This window comes from Glycine max, chromosome 8 (assembly GCF_000004515.6).
Source record: "Glycine max cultivar Williams 82 chromosome 8, Glycine_max_v4.0, whole genome shotgun sequence".
In the NCBI taxonomy this organism is placed as follows: Eukaryota; Viridiplantae; Streptophyta; class Magnoliopsida; order Fabales; family Fabaceae; genus Glycine; species Glycine max.
In genome coordinates, this window is record NC_038244.2 from 18,223,014 (window position 1) to 18,237,777 (window position 14,764).

Consider the following 14,764-nt stretch of genomic DNA (forward strand, 5'->3'; position numbering starts at 1 on the left):
TCTGGTCATTTTAATTCATATCAATTTTTAAAAAGCTGATCATTCTACATTTCTGAACTGTGAAGAAAAGTAGAATGGTATTGGTGCCAAATGCTTGAAATCATATCTACTTCTACTATGAAAAACAGAAAAAAAAAAAAATCACGAAAACTTAACTGTGTAAGTGACACATAACACATTATTGGGGAAAGGCCGAAAAGATCCATATTTAAATTGATAATTGATATGCCTGGTAAAGAATTGTTTATTGACTGTTTATGGAAATATGCGACCGATTGCCTTTCTGAATATCAAATTGAGTTTTCAAAGAAATGTCCAATAATCGATCATTATCAACTTAGTATTTTTCTAACTGGAGCGACTATCGAAATAATATCAAAAGAATACTAAATGAACTCTAAAGACGAGGAATATAGGACACGCAGTACCATGTGCATTATAATTTACAACCAGGAAATAATGCTAAAATAATTTACAAAAACAATTATCAACACCGAAACTGCTCTAACGAGAAAACTATGAGTAAAGTTTATAGCTTCTAAATTATTAAAAAAAAAAAAAAACCTACAAGTAGCATTCTGCTTCATATCTAGTCTAGAGATTTTGTATGGCCCTTATTCTAGTTTCTTCCTGCACTTCAATTTTTTAAGTGTCCGTAAAGAACTTAAAATTGAGTAATCCAAGCATCCACTTAACCCAATCACTTCTGAAAACCAACAAGGCAATCACACCTAAGATTTACAAGTTAGAAATCCATAATCCAAAGTAAGATCTTAGAATATTGGGTGCAATATATCTTGATACAAACCTGGGCGTTTTCTGTTTTCAACTTTTGAAGCTCCTCCTGGGTACAGATAAGCCTACATGTCACAACGCAAGGATTAAGATACACAGATGTTTCACCATAAAATCCAACTATATTTTATTTTAATTTAATACAATACCTCCACTGCAAATCTGTTATCTCATGAAGTAACTCCTTTTCCCTCTCGTGAGCTGCTTCAAGCTGCATTAATGCATTTAAAGTAATACAAGGACAAGCAGATACAAAGTCTTCAAGTAATAAAAAACACGAGAAAGATAAATGTCTCTATAGGGGTAATAAACCAAACAAATTTGCTGAATTTGCAATTCAATTTATTTCCTTGTTTTTTAACCGTATTTGTTACTCCATTTTAAATCGATTATTACTTTAAAGCCAATTGACCTCTGACTTCTTCTAACATACCAAAATTTTCCAGCATCCAGGACGAGAAGTGGACCCTGAACTTTATCAAACATCTCTCTTGCAATTTTTCAGAGCTTTTGAGAAGTCCTTCATATTAAATATTTTTCACAACCTCCAAACTCTGTTGGCATTATTATTAATTTATTTATTATTTAACATTTCTTATACCAGAGTGTACATGGTTTTCCAATGGCACATTCTCAAATAAATTCAAATGAGTTACAATAAAAAAAAATAAACCCTACAAATGCATACCAAAGATTTCTCTGTTGCTGCTACCTGTGCTGGGTTGCATGTGCCATCAGCTGTACGGTTGACAAAAAACGGATTGAAAAGTATGCATATAGAAGAAAACAATGGAAAAAAAAAATTTTGAACAAAATATTTAAGTAGAAAGTGTTCTTGGTAGAACCTGAAGAGTCACCGACAGTAATTTGCTTCATTAAACTTAAAATGCCCTCCTGTTAAAAAGTCATGAACAAAAAACAGTTACTAGTGGAAATTAGCTAAGGAGATCAACCATAAATCATAAGGCTGAACATACCCTTTGAAGAATATTTGTCTGCAGTACAGAGTGTAACACAGGAAACAGAGAGTAGCCAGAAAGATTTGATGATGTGGCATCAGATGCCGGTAGTAATGGCAAAGTAGGATGTATAGAAGCAGTATTATGCTGGCTAAAAACCTACATAACCCATATCATTTCCATGAGATGTTCAGTATTATATCTAGGTATATGAATTAAAACCACTATCATTATTACTTTATAGACCCATTCTTCAAACCAAATAAACTCAACTCTAAACACATTGCTACACTTTCATTTTCTATTAAAGAAAACGGTAGTAGCACTTTCTGGAAAGATTAGTTGCAAATCAAACACCATTAATTCCCAAGCCAATGCAATAAGAATTACAATTACAAAAACAATAGCTACATCAACGATAATAATGTAATCATGGTAAATATTATTTTGTAATATATGGTCAACATATCTTTCAAGCATATGTACCAGTGGAAATTACAAATGAAGTATTAAAAGGATGGTTTAGACCGAAACATATATTTTTGGGGGTTTTCCCCTAACCAAGGGAAGAAAAGGAACAGTTATACAAACTTCAAAACCACAAACCTGCATGCTATGGCTCTTTTGCAATAGAGGAGAAGGGGCCACCTGAAAGAAAACTACATTTAGTATTTCAGTCTTCAGGAATAATCAATAATAGTTATCACTCACCTTTTCTGGGTCAACATTCTCAGATGTAACCTTAAAACGCCCTCTCTGCTGTACAACTGGCACCTTTGATTTCTCATCAGTGTCATCAGAATTAGCTGCCACAAGAATGATTTATTAGACGAAAATGCAGGAGTATTCCTTGCGGCCCTGCGGGCTTCAAGAACTCAGCAGCTGTGATATGCCTAGGGATAAAAAACAGCGGTGCTCCCTTGATGTTGACAACAAAGCATTTGAATGGACAAATGAATATGAGCAGTGACCTGATGATTTTGAGACTCTAGAAGGAAGTTCGGTAAGCACGTCCTCTCCTGTCTGTGGAACTGAAGTTGCATTGCAACTTGAAACGTTGTGGGGCAGATTTTGTGGTTTCTCACTGTCATTTGTATTGCTAAGTATTAATGCTGATGGCAGATAAATTATGGTACTCAAAGGGTCAAATGAACGAAATAACGGTATCATTGTAGAGAAAACGTTATACACAAAAGGATTGTTATAAGATTTTGATACAAACAAATTAATACTATTTAGTTATAACTTAACAGTTTAAAAATCATAAATAGTATATAGTTACTAAATAGTATAAAAATGTTATGACTTATATTAGTGTCAACATTCCTTCTCATAATCAAATAAGAGGGATCGGTGATATTAAATTATAACGTAAGTTAAAAATACTCTTATATATTCACTATTTATTATATAAATCATTTATATAAAATTTTATGTTAATCTAAAATTATTTAGTATTTCATTAATATATTAGAATTGTGAGTGGTGTACTACTTTAAAGACATTATATACTCTCCTTACCAGGGGTAACTGATTGGTCCTTTTTAACAGAAAACTTTGCACAAGACATTCCAGAGCAATTCTTGAATGCGCAGGGTCTACTTTTTCTAAACCATGCTATCACTTCTTGAAACTAATGAATGTGAGGATACATAAAAAATTGACTGAAATATAATATTCTTATTTTTATTCACTTTCACTAGATTTTACACAAACAATCAAAGTAATTGAAAGTTATGATTTAATAGTTAAAATTGATAAAAAAAAAAAATCACATTTAATATACAATTATTAAATGGGTAGAAATGTTAGGTGACGCTTGGTTTGAATTTTTTTGTTTTCATTTTTAAAAAAACAAAAAATAAGAATAAAATAACATTTGTTTAAAATTTAAGAAAATATTTTCTGAAAATATTATTAAAAACAGACCCAAAACTAAAACAATAAATTAACATTTTCAGTAATTATGAAGGAGTGAAAATAAAGTGACATTTTGGAATATTTTTTTCTCCATACATATTTTCTAAATCTTAAAACTTTAAAAATAAAAAATAAAAACAGAAAATAAACAACAAAAACAAACGTAACCTTAAGTGTTACACTAGTATATACTTTTCCCTCTGCTTATGATAAATGTACAATTACTAGCTTCCAGTTATGTTATTCGACCACTTCTATCTTTCTTTAGGAGTATTCGAACACCTCTTACCTTTATGCCTTTTCAATTCCTAATATTGATTTATGATCAAATTAAATCAATGATGTTGTCTAATGTCTATTTTATGGAGGAGAAAAGTTGTATGGTATATAAAACAAAAAAGCGGAAACCTACTTTATCCTCTATGAAAAGGAAGCAACTTGAGAACCTTAGGATATTCTTTTCAAAATTCAGACAGTTCTAAGATTCCTGAATACAAATAAAAGATTGACCGAAGATAATTAGGATTTGTACGCTTCCTGAGAACGTGAAATTTTAACTTTTGCTATACAGAGTATCCATCATGAGTCGGTAGCTGCAATTACCGACTACCTTTTTTATAATCATCATCAATAGCGTATTGATATCAGATCATTTGGTCAAGCAAGTTCTTTAAGAAAAATATTAGAAACACCATACACCCTACCTTCCATAATTAGTCAAAGCCCGGTAATTAAAAGACAGAAAGAACTGTCTTTCAACAAGCGGAAGCAGGGAAAGAAATTTTTCTACGTTTCTATGGAGGAAAAAAAAACTAAACGAAGTCAAAGAAAAAAATAGTCATATTTGATTAGTATTCATTCCATTGAATTGGATCAAGACATCTAAAACTTTAATAATACTGTATATAGCGACTGGTACGTATTTCACATCTAAAACACGCAAGTTATACCACCATTGATGATATAAACCAGCACATGCCACGGATTAATCTCATTAATTTAGCAATTTTTTATAAGCCAAACAGGGAGTGAGAGCTACAGAAAAATCGACCTGGGCAAGTGAAATTCACAAGTGATTTTCAATAAATTTAAGTTCTTATGTCCAATTTGATGTCTGTCAATAAAAATCGACCTGGGCAAGTGAAACTCACAAAATTGTGATTTTCAATAAATTTAAGTCAGCAATAGTGTGTTGCTAGTATTTTTCAACAAAACAAATGCAATTTGCAGTTTTCTAGAATAAACTCAATGAACTTTACCAGAAAAATATAAATTAAACTGACATGATGCATAATTGTAATACTCACCTTTCTGCCCGAATAGGAAGAAGAGTAGCTTCAGGTAAGATGCTGGATGAACATCCTCTTCTATGATAATAATGGGTAGCCATTCCCTCCACGGATCTTCCACCATTTTCCATATCAGATTTTTCACCCAAATGATTGTTCACATGATCATCTGGACAGGATGAAGAAGTTTGTGGTTCATGGCTTGAACTGGCGATGCTAGAGTCATCATCGGATTTTTCGAACCTAGTTCTGGAAATGGCAACACATGATAATTATTAATAATTGGATTAATTTGATCGTTCCTTTTCCAAACTGTAGAGACAAATATCATTTATAAGATCCCAAGCCAAACAGAAGCATTAGCCCATGATGTTGTAAACTTATAGTCATGAGTTTTCACAATTTGAGTATCACTAAAAGTATAATTTACTAGATCTGGCATCAGATGCATTTTAGGAGCATACTTGGCATCGTTTACTGCAGAATCAACTAGGAGAGCAGAAGCTAATTGACGTCGCATCTCATCATTCTCTTCCTGTGAAGTATAGCCATTAGAAATACAAAATAACCCAGTTAAAAAATTGTTGACAAGAAACAGAAGAAAAACGAAAGAAAGAAATATAGTGCATATAATCCTAACATGTAGAATCTGAGTTTATGAATACCATATCAGCAGATCGAGAAGGTTTGTGAATTGCACTTGGCAATTGCTTATCTAGTGAATCAAGTGTAGATAAAGAACTTGAACTTCCTGCATGGTTGATATCGGACATAGCATCGTCGAAATCGTGGATCTATAAGAAATAAAAGCTCTACTTAGAATCTATAACTGCAGGAGTCACATGTTGGTTGTAAGGGATAAAAGATTGGATATGGTGTGTACCAAGGAAGCCTGAGCCTTCATGTCGTCAAGATTGAAGTTCCAACCACTAATTCCTCGTTTGTATTCGTTCTATAGAGGATTAACAGAATGATGTGGTAAGCTTGGTATCAAAGAATAAGCGATTTTGAAAGTCAGTGGTGCTCGCCAACTGACAGCAGATACTCTAAACAATTAGACATAGCAATGGTTACCTGTGATAATTCCTCCATCTTTCCATCAGGCATTTTCTTTTGTGCGAGCATATCTTCTTCTTTTCTCTATGATATAAAAATCAGCTTATAAAAAATATCAAACATGATTACAGGGGCCGGGGCCGGGGCAGGAGGAAAATAATGGGAATAATATGGAACCTTTAGAGCTTCCATTCGGTCACCTAAAGCAGGCAACCCCTCCAAAAGTTTTTTGACTATAGTATCACTGGAGCGAGCCTGCTTAAAGAAGGAATGTTTTAACAACTTGCTTGCAGAGGGTCGTTTTGAAGGATCTTTTACCAAGCAACTAGCAATCATCTGCTTAAAAGACTGGAAAGAAGGAAGAGAGATGTAGAATTGTAGATTAGGAAAAAAAGGAGCAATCCAATGAGTGAATGGTTGAAATTTAAGTACAATATAGAGAGAGAGAGAGAGAGGGAAGGTTAAGTGAGGTGACCTTACTGAACTTCCTATCCCTTTCGTAGTCAAGGCCAGGGGGTGCATTTTGGAGAGTCATGAGCAGTACCTTCATTGGTGGAAACTTTGAGAAAGGGGCATGGCCATGTGCAAGCTCCAAGGCGGTTATACCAAACGACCAGATGTCAGCTCTGGGAATGAGATGAAGAATTGTTATTAGTATCATGAAGTTGATTAAAAATGATGAAATAAAGAGACAGCAGAGGCAGACTTGAAATTGTAGCCGTGAAGTTGCTCCATGACCTCAGGTGCCATCCAGCAAGGTGTTCCTACAAATGTATTCCTTGTGCGTTGGCGGTCACCGGAATCGAAGAGGCAGGCAGAGACACCAAAGTCGCCGAGCTTGACGGCCCCGCGTGAATCGATGAGAATGTTGCCGGCCTTGACGTCGCGGTGGATGTGGCCGTGATGGTGAAGGTACTCCAAACCCTTCAAGACCTCTTTGAGAACGGTAGCAATGACCACCTCCTCGAAACCGTCGGGGTGGGCGGCTTTGAGTATGTGGAGGCATGAACCGCCGGACATGAAGGGCATGACAACCCAGAGATTGTGATCGCTGACGAAGGAGCAGTGGGATTTGAGGACGTTGGGGTGGTCCACCAGGATCATTGTCTGGGCCTCGCGAGAAACGTTGTTCTGGCAGCATTGCGGTTTTGCAATTAAAAATTGAACTGAATAGAATTGAAGGAAAGAAGGAATGATAATACCAGATCGCAGTTGTCACGTTCGAAGTCGAGGATTTTGATGGCGACGACCTCGTTGAAGGGGAGGCAGAGAGCGCGGTGGACAGAGGCACTGACCCCCTGGCCAATCTCCTCGTAGAGAAGGTAATGCTCCTCCCCGATGGGGTACTTCTTCTTTTCCATCTCCTTCTGCTTCTGTGGATCGAATTGGAAGGAAATTGGATACTAGAAAGGGTGAGAGAGGTGATGTCACGTGAATGAATGAATTGTGGAAAGAAAGGGTAATTGGGTCCGTTTCCTTCCGCAGCTTTCTCGTGATTGTGTTGCCTTATGTATCGGATGGCCAGTGTTTTTTGTTTGTTAAGTCATTCCCCGCCACCTCTCTTCTCTTCTGCGCGCAACTAACTCCCCCGCCCCTACTGCTATTTCTAATTCTCACCACCCCCCAATATGCATATAATCAATATCTTTTTTATTCAATACGTCTCATTTACAAATTCATTTTTATATCATAACTAACAAGCTAAGTATCCCATATATATATATACTATCCAATCAAGTTAGCTATAAATTCAAGATTTAATTACTCATTTATTCTTTATAGTTTTACGATTCATATTTTTTAGTCTCCATGAAGATTTAAAAGTGATTTTTTTAATCTTTATGATTTATATTTTAATTTTCTTTTAACTCCTATAGTTTAAAAGTCATCTTTTTAGTTCTCATCATTTACACTCCTTCATATAAAAATAATTAGCTACAAATTAATTATAAATTATCAATAATTTTTTATTACAAATTATGTTATAATAAATTAGTTATGAATTACTTATTAATATTTTTGTAGTTAATTGTAATTGATAATATTACTCATATTTTGATGGTAAAGACTAAAGGGGAATTAAAATATAAAATATAAGGATTTAAAAAATCACTTTCAAATTATATGGACTAAAAGAGAATTAAAATATAAATTATAAGGACTAAAAATATCAATTTCAAACTACAAGAACTAAAAGAGAATTAAAATGTAAATTATAAGAACTAAAAAAATTATTTTAAAACTATATGAACTAAAAGGTACAAATATGAAACTATAAGAATCAAATGAGTAATTAAACCTAAATTCAATTTAATACAATTTAATGTAGTTAGACACAATTTAAATGATATTTTTGTTTGTTTATTTTTAACATGAGAATATTATGAATTAGGTTTGTTACAAGCTTTGAAAAACTATTCCGGATGTTATTGATTTTCAACTATAACTTTCAATTTTTAAATATTTTCCTATACGAGAGGAGGGATCAGAATAAGGAAAGTTATTTTCTAAAATATCAGTAACTTCCTTATTTATTAATTTATTTATTTTGTTTAATTTTTCAATTTTAAATAATATTTCCATGAATATTAAATGTATCCAAACATGTTTTTAAATTTACTTAGGAATAATATTCCTTTTTTTTTAACAAGTGTAATTAGGAATTTTGTCTCTTTAATGAGATTCCAATGTATCACACAAACTTTCCGTTCTTTTGATTGACTATGAGACTAATTTTTTGTTTGAAATTTAGTCATACTTAAATTTTTCATCATTCCCAAAGAGTGTATTTTATATGGAACAAATCCAAATTCTCTTTCACAAATTAAATGTGTATTGTCAATTAAATTATACTCATTGGATAAAAATAACATTCATATTCATAATATTGGTGGAAATGTGAGGGGTGGTAAAATAACATGAAACCTTGAAATAAACACCCCTAAGTAAAAATCTCAAAATACATAACAAGTATAATAAATAAATAAACGCTAAGAGCATCTCTAGTGGGAGTGCTTACATGAGTTGTTTAAGTTTTTTTTTATTGAAGTATATAACATAGAGTTGTTTATATAAGCATCGTTACTTAATAATATTATACCATAAATAAAATATTTTCAAATATCATAGGACCCATAAAATTAATTTAAGCACTTACTTTAACAATCTTAGTACTTATGTGAATTTTTGTTTAAAATACTTAAATCTATATAGAATTGTAACACCCACAAAATTGTGATAAGCAAATCATATAAACAACTATATATTTTAGATACTCTAAGTCATTAGTCTAAGTAAAATTATCTTTTGGTTCCCTTAATTACAAGTCTTATAATGAAAAATATAATTAGAAAAAAATATCTCACTAAAGTGGTCAACTAGGTATATTTCATTTATATATATATATATATATATATATATATCATATTAGACATGCAGATATTTAACTTGGTCATCAATGATTGCATGGTTCAATAAGTTTTAATAAAAAAATACGTGTGATTTAAATTTTAAAAAATATTTTAATATATTTATAAATATTTGTTGTTTTACTCTTTATATCTATTTGTTTGATTTATATTATTATTTTTACAAATTATAACTTATCCTTACTATTTAATTATTTTGTATTATTATTATTATTGACATTTTTTGTCTTAATCCTTTGATTTATAGGAAAAAAGGGATTTTAATTAATTCAGAGTTTGATTGGAAGGTGAGTAAAGTAAAGTATGACTAAAAATTATTTTCGTCAAGGATTGAACTCGAGTAATACCTAAATAATTTAACCTTAACTTCAATACATTAACCACTTATGTTCAATGAGTTGATTAAAATTAGTTCATTTAACAAATGATTGTTCAATGTTGTAAATATAAAATATGTCGGTTAAAAAATATAAATACCAAAGTTGAAAGTACTTATATATAGGGCGTGTATTGAATTTGGATTTTAAAAGACTTTGTAAGAATGTAATGACTTTTAAGATTTTTTTAAAAGACTTTTATGATTAGGATTTTGTAGTTCAAATTTTAATGAATTTACAAAATATAAATTCATAATATTAAAAAGGACATTATATATTTTTAAGATTTTAAAGGACTCCTTAAATTTTTAAAAAACATTCAAAATTATTGATAAAAGATTCATGAATTTTGTTCACCTAATACTTTAAATAAAATCCATCTTATATAAAGAATCCTAAATCTATCACATAACAAATTAATTTTTCCTAGCATATTTACAAGTATATAATGTTAATTGTATTAAAGCCATATATCATAATGCATGTTATTAGTATGAATACTTGTAGTCATTCCCACAATAACGATCTCACCAAACAAAAAATATGTCTAATAATTGTTTCAAACCTTATTTATATATTTATTTACTCATACATGAGTCACATTCTCACGTTTATTAAAACTATATATTTTTCATGTTCATAAAACATTTATGTTCATTTATATGTATAAGCAAGTAGTGAAGATACTCCTCAAATTCAAAGAATTGAAAAAATTTCTTATATCACATATTCCAAGGCATGTTGAAAGAGTAAAAAAAAAATATAAATGTCTACCATTTTCAACAAAGAGACAAGGGATTATGTACGATGGAAAAAGAAAAGCATATCAATTTGAAAGGAAAGAAAGAAAGAAGAAAAGTCCCATGAAATCTCAAAGGTTTTGTGTGAGATTGTTTAATGCATATTTTCTCATAAAAAATCTCATGAAATCCATTAAAATTCATCTTAAGAAGGAATCCATCCAAATTTGTATACTTTTAAATATGAAAAGACTTTTTTTTTAAGTTGTAAAAAATCTTAATTAAATACCAACAGAATTTATTGAATTTCTCAAAAACTCCTAATAGTCTTGATTGAATACTACAATACTTATTTTTATTATTTAAAATTCTTGATTGAATACTTCAAGACTTTTTTTACAAAAAAAAATCTTTTAAACTTAGAACTCCTTGAAATCCTAATTGAATACATCCTCCTTAGTGTAAAAACTTAATGGTAGAAAATTCTTTAGACCATAATTAGAGAAATTTGTAAAGAAAATCATGATTAATAATATAAATTTCTGTTAGTGTATATTAATTCTCCACATCCAATCTTTGTGTTTCACGTGAATAATCACAAAATAAATATATTATTACAAATATATATATATATATATATATATATATATATATACATATATATATACTAACAAGGTTCCACATAATTAATAGATAACCAAGTTTTTTTTAAGTATGTTGTTAAAAGTTCAAATTTATGATCATGTGTATGAAAAAATTGTTGGAAGAAAAAAAAAATTCACTTTAGTAATTTCTTTGTCTAAAAAATAATTAGTTTCCAACTATTGGTTGAAAGATATTCTTATTGAAAAAAAAAATAATACACATATAAGACATTGGAGGTCTTATTTTTCTTTTTGGTTACAATGACGACAATGAGAACCAAATCTAAGACCTCGTTCATACTACCCAAACCTCCGCACCAGATGAGTTTGACATTGGAGATCTTATGATGCATGTCACCAATAATTTAGCTATCATTGATTTGTAGACTGAAACCTATTTAAATAGGTCATTTCAATAACCATTGAATAATTAAGGTTCTTGTGCTATAAAAGAGGAAAGTGTTATGAAAGAAAATTAATGGACATTCATTAGATGGTTTAAATGTGTCAATGGACAAAGATAGTGGTTTCATATATGAGAAAATACATCATTTTGTCTTCTATCCCTCAATCGGTTTGAGTCATCTTAGCATTGAACCTCGAAAGCAAAGACAATCTCTTGGTAACTTTAGTTATTAGCCTTTGACTTAGGTCGGTTTAGGGTTGGTGTGAATTATAATCCTTTGAGTGTCGAGCCTAAAAGGAAAACAATGATTTATTAATAACTTCTACTTAGGTTGATTAAGGGATTGGTACAAATCACTACTATCCAAGTTAATATTAGGATTGACTCACATTCAATGCTTATTGGACTGAGGTGGTAGTTCCAGTAATTTATAAGTTTTGGCCTAGGACAAGTTGGTTGACTTATGTTTAGAGCTTTTAGTATTGACTTAAAGGTGACACATATGAAACTTTAGTATTAGTCTTAGGTGTCACATTGTTCTAATATTTTGTGCTCCATATAACAACTACAAACTAACACCATTTTTGGATGATTAGTTGCTGAAATTTGATCAATAAATTTGTTGATATGAATCATTTGACTGTACAACAATGACATGGAATGATATGAAAATACACCATATCAATAAAAAGTGGTAACTTATCATTTTTAAGTCTATTGAGTTTTTTAGTGAGTTCTATTTTAACACAACTTCAATGCTTATATATTAACCTTTTGAATAAAAGCTTATATCTTAATTCTATACACATATCACTTTGTGGTCTTATTTAGTGGATAACTTAAAACCTAGGTTTGTTTCATGTACAAGGATATAACCAAACTAATGTATGAAGCTATAGAAATGAATTTCCATCAATTATTACTATTTTATACAAAATAAAGTTGGAAACTAGCTTTTATAGAAAAAGATATCTATAGTATATATACTTCAAAACCATTTAATGGAAATTTGTTGGGTCAATTGTCGAGTTCTTTAAGCAAATAAAATCTTTTTGAGTTTGATAGAGAACTCCTCAAAATGTGTGATTTTGTGACCCTTAGACCTAATAACATCCAATAAATAGGTGTGTCCCCAATCATATCAGAGAGACTACAAGAGTCAATTTAGTGGTTAAATATGATAAATATCATATTATGCTATAATTTGTTGTTTGTTGTGTCAATGGATATGTTATTTATTAATATTCTTTTATGGTCAGACATGGGCTACAAGCTAAAGCAACAAAAATTAAGGTTAAAGAAAAAAGCTTGGTACATCAATATGCATGGGCATACAAATAAAATTAGGAGGATATTCTAAAACAACTAGAATACGATCTGGACCCATAGCTCCTTCAGTTATAGTATAAAATCATCTGTGACTTCCCCTCCTTGTAACGTAGTGCTAATTCCTCTTCAACATGTTGCACATCCTTGCTCAAGTCCAAATTAGGTGGTTTCAAGTTATTTAAAAAGTATAGCTTGGCCTATTTGGTGCAACCGCATTCATGAACACATATGTCATAATACCACGCACATTAACAACCCCTTATTATTTGAAGTATGGCTAAGGCAACATTTATTTCCACATGTGAAGCTCCTTAAACTTTTTCCTTACCGCAATTATACTTTGCAACATTAATGGGTTAGGAAATGGTAACACTCAATGATCCTTGAACTAAATTTTGGGTCTGGGTACATATTGACACTTTAAGAGCTAACTTTAAAGACGACGTCTAGCACAAATCATAAAAGTAAGTGATCTTTGGTGGACCACAACTTTTAACCATCAGATTAATCTAACTTTCACATCTTTGTAGTGCACCTTTCACAACATATATTTTCTTCCTCAGATCTGTATAGAGACTCCTTTCTCTAGATCACCATCGTTGTTGCTTCATCATCGTCATGCCTTTGTCACTGTCTGTGCTTCGTTGTTGTCATGCCTTTGTCGTTCTTCTTCCTCTTTCCTTTTTCCAGCATCATCGTTCGTTACAACTACAACTATGACGAACAATGCCAATTGTCATTTAAAGCTGCTAGTGACCATGACAAACGACATAAATGCCGAGATATAGTGGCAAGGAACATCTACTCCCAAAGATTGCCTTGACCACAATTGCAGTCACATTCCATTGCCCACGATGAAGATCTGTGATTCTAAACTCGAGGTTTAAATTAAGATCATCGTTCTTACAATCGTCATCAAACAAAATGCTACTATGAAATTATGTAGCAACACCACAACACCAACTCCAAAACTTACCGAAATCGATGTTTGGAGAAAGATTCATTTTCATCAATATTGCTGCTCTCTTGCTATTGTGAAATCACACTCACAAGAAGTGCTAGACACAACTTAGATTTGCTTGCTATGGTACACTGATTATGAACAATAATGACAATCATGCAAATCTGAAGGAGATGAGAAGAAAAAAAAGAAAGGAAACTAAATGTCACGGTAAAAAATTACCTCTAACGGTGGCATATAGTAGTTAGCGACAAAGGACGACAGGAAATACCTCAGATCTTATAAAGAAGAAAAATATATGATATGGAAGGTGCACTCTAAGGATGTGATGGTGAGATTAATCTAATGGTTAAAAGTTATGTTCCACCGTAGATCACTTATCTTTGTGGTCCATGTTAGATGTTGTCAATTTTAAATCATTATGTAATCTTTTTGTCTTTTTCCTCCCTTAACTTACTTCTATATTCTTTATTACAATTATTCTCAAAGAGAGTTACATAATTTAATCCGACCTCAATATCATTTAGTAAATTATAATTATTTCTTAGATAGTTTCATTTTATTTTTACCACCATCATTGTTCACGTTAACTTTGACATACTTTATTGTTTTGTCTTTTGTGTCCACTTTTTTTTTTTATAATAGTATTCCAATCACTATAGATCTTTCCTTCATTTAACACCACAAATTTCATTATTAACACCACTCACATGAGGGTTTGCATGAAAAAGCGTCCTTACGGGCTTGACCTAAGTTGTCTTCGTCTGCATAATGGGTAATCGTCTCCCTATGATATCTATTTGTAACCTCGAGCATGATCCAACTGTATGACCATACAATCCACAATGTTTACACCAAAA

The 14,764-nt window shown here is 31.3% G+C and overlaps 1 protein-coding gene across 3 annotated transcripts; it reads right to left on the reverse strand.

The window, feature by feature from the left end:
• Positions 1-484: 484 nt before the first annotated feature.
• LOC100780339 (serine/threonine-protein kinase OSR1) lies at positions 485-7,640 on the reverse strand. 3 transcript variants are annotated; one of them, XM_006585606.4, is made up of 18 exons: positions 7,222-7,640; positions 6,726-7,150; positions 6,495-6,645; positions 6,197-6,367; positions 6,038-6,103; positions 5,847-5,915; positions 5,629-5,757; positions 5,428-5,498; positions 4,982-5,212; positions 2,726-2,838; positions 2,466-2,560; positions 2,361-2,402; positions 1,773-1,913; positions 1,641-1,689; positions 1,484-1,533; positions 945-1,006; positions 809-860; positions 485-706 (listed from the first exon to the last, which is right to left on the reverse strand). In XM_006585606.4, the coding sequence occupies exons 1-18, from the start codon at positions 7,378-7,380 to the stop codon at positions 701-703; spliced, it is 2,082 nt and encodes a 693-aa protein (XP_006585669.1). In that variant the 5' UTR covers positions 7,381-7,640; the 3' UTR covers positions 485-700. The 3 variants fall into 3 exon arrangements, with proteins under 3 accessions (XP_006585669.1, XP_006585668.1, XP_014634659.1); XM_006585605.3 differs by having other exon boundaries at positions 485-731; XM_014779173.2 differs by lacking the exon at positions 2,361-2,402.
• Between the last annotated feature and the right edge of the window lie 7,124 nt (positions 7,641-14,764).

Excerpts from the sequence above, each read along its gene's own strand:
- LOC100780339 (XM_006585606.4), bottom strand. The coding sequence starts at position 7,380 with ATGGAAAAGAAGAAGTACCCCATCGGGGAGGAGCATTACCTTCTCTAC. Across the intron at positions 6,104-6,196 it reads ACCGAATGGAAGCTCTAAAG|AGAAAAGAAGAAGATATGCT; the intron begins GTTCCATATTAT and ends TTTATATCATAG. Across the intron at positions 2,403-2,465 it reads AGAATGTTGACCCAGAAAAG|GTGGCCCCTTCTCCTCTATT; the intron begins GTGAGTGATAAC and ends GTTTTCTTTCAG.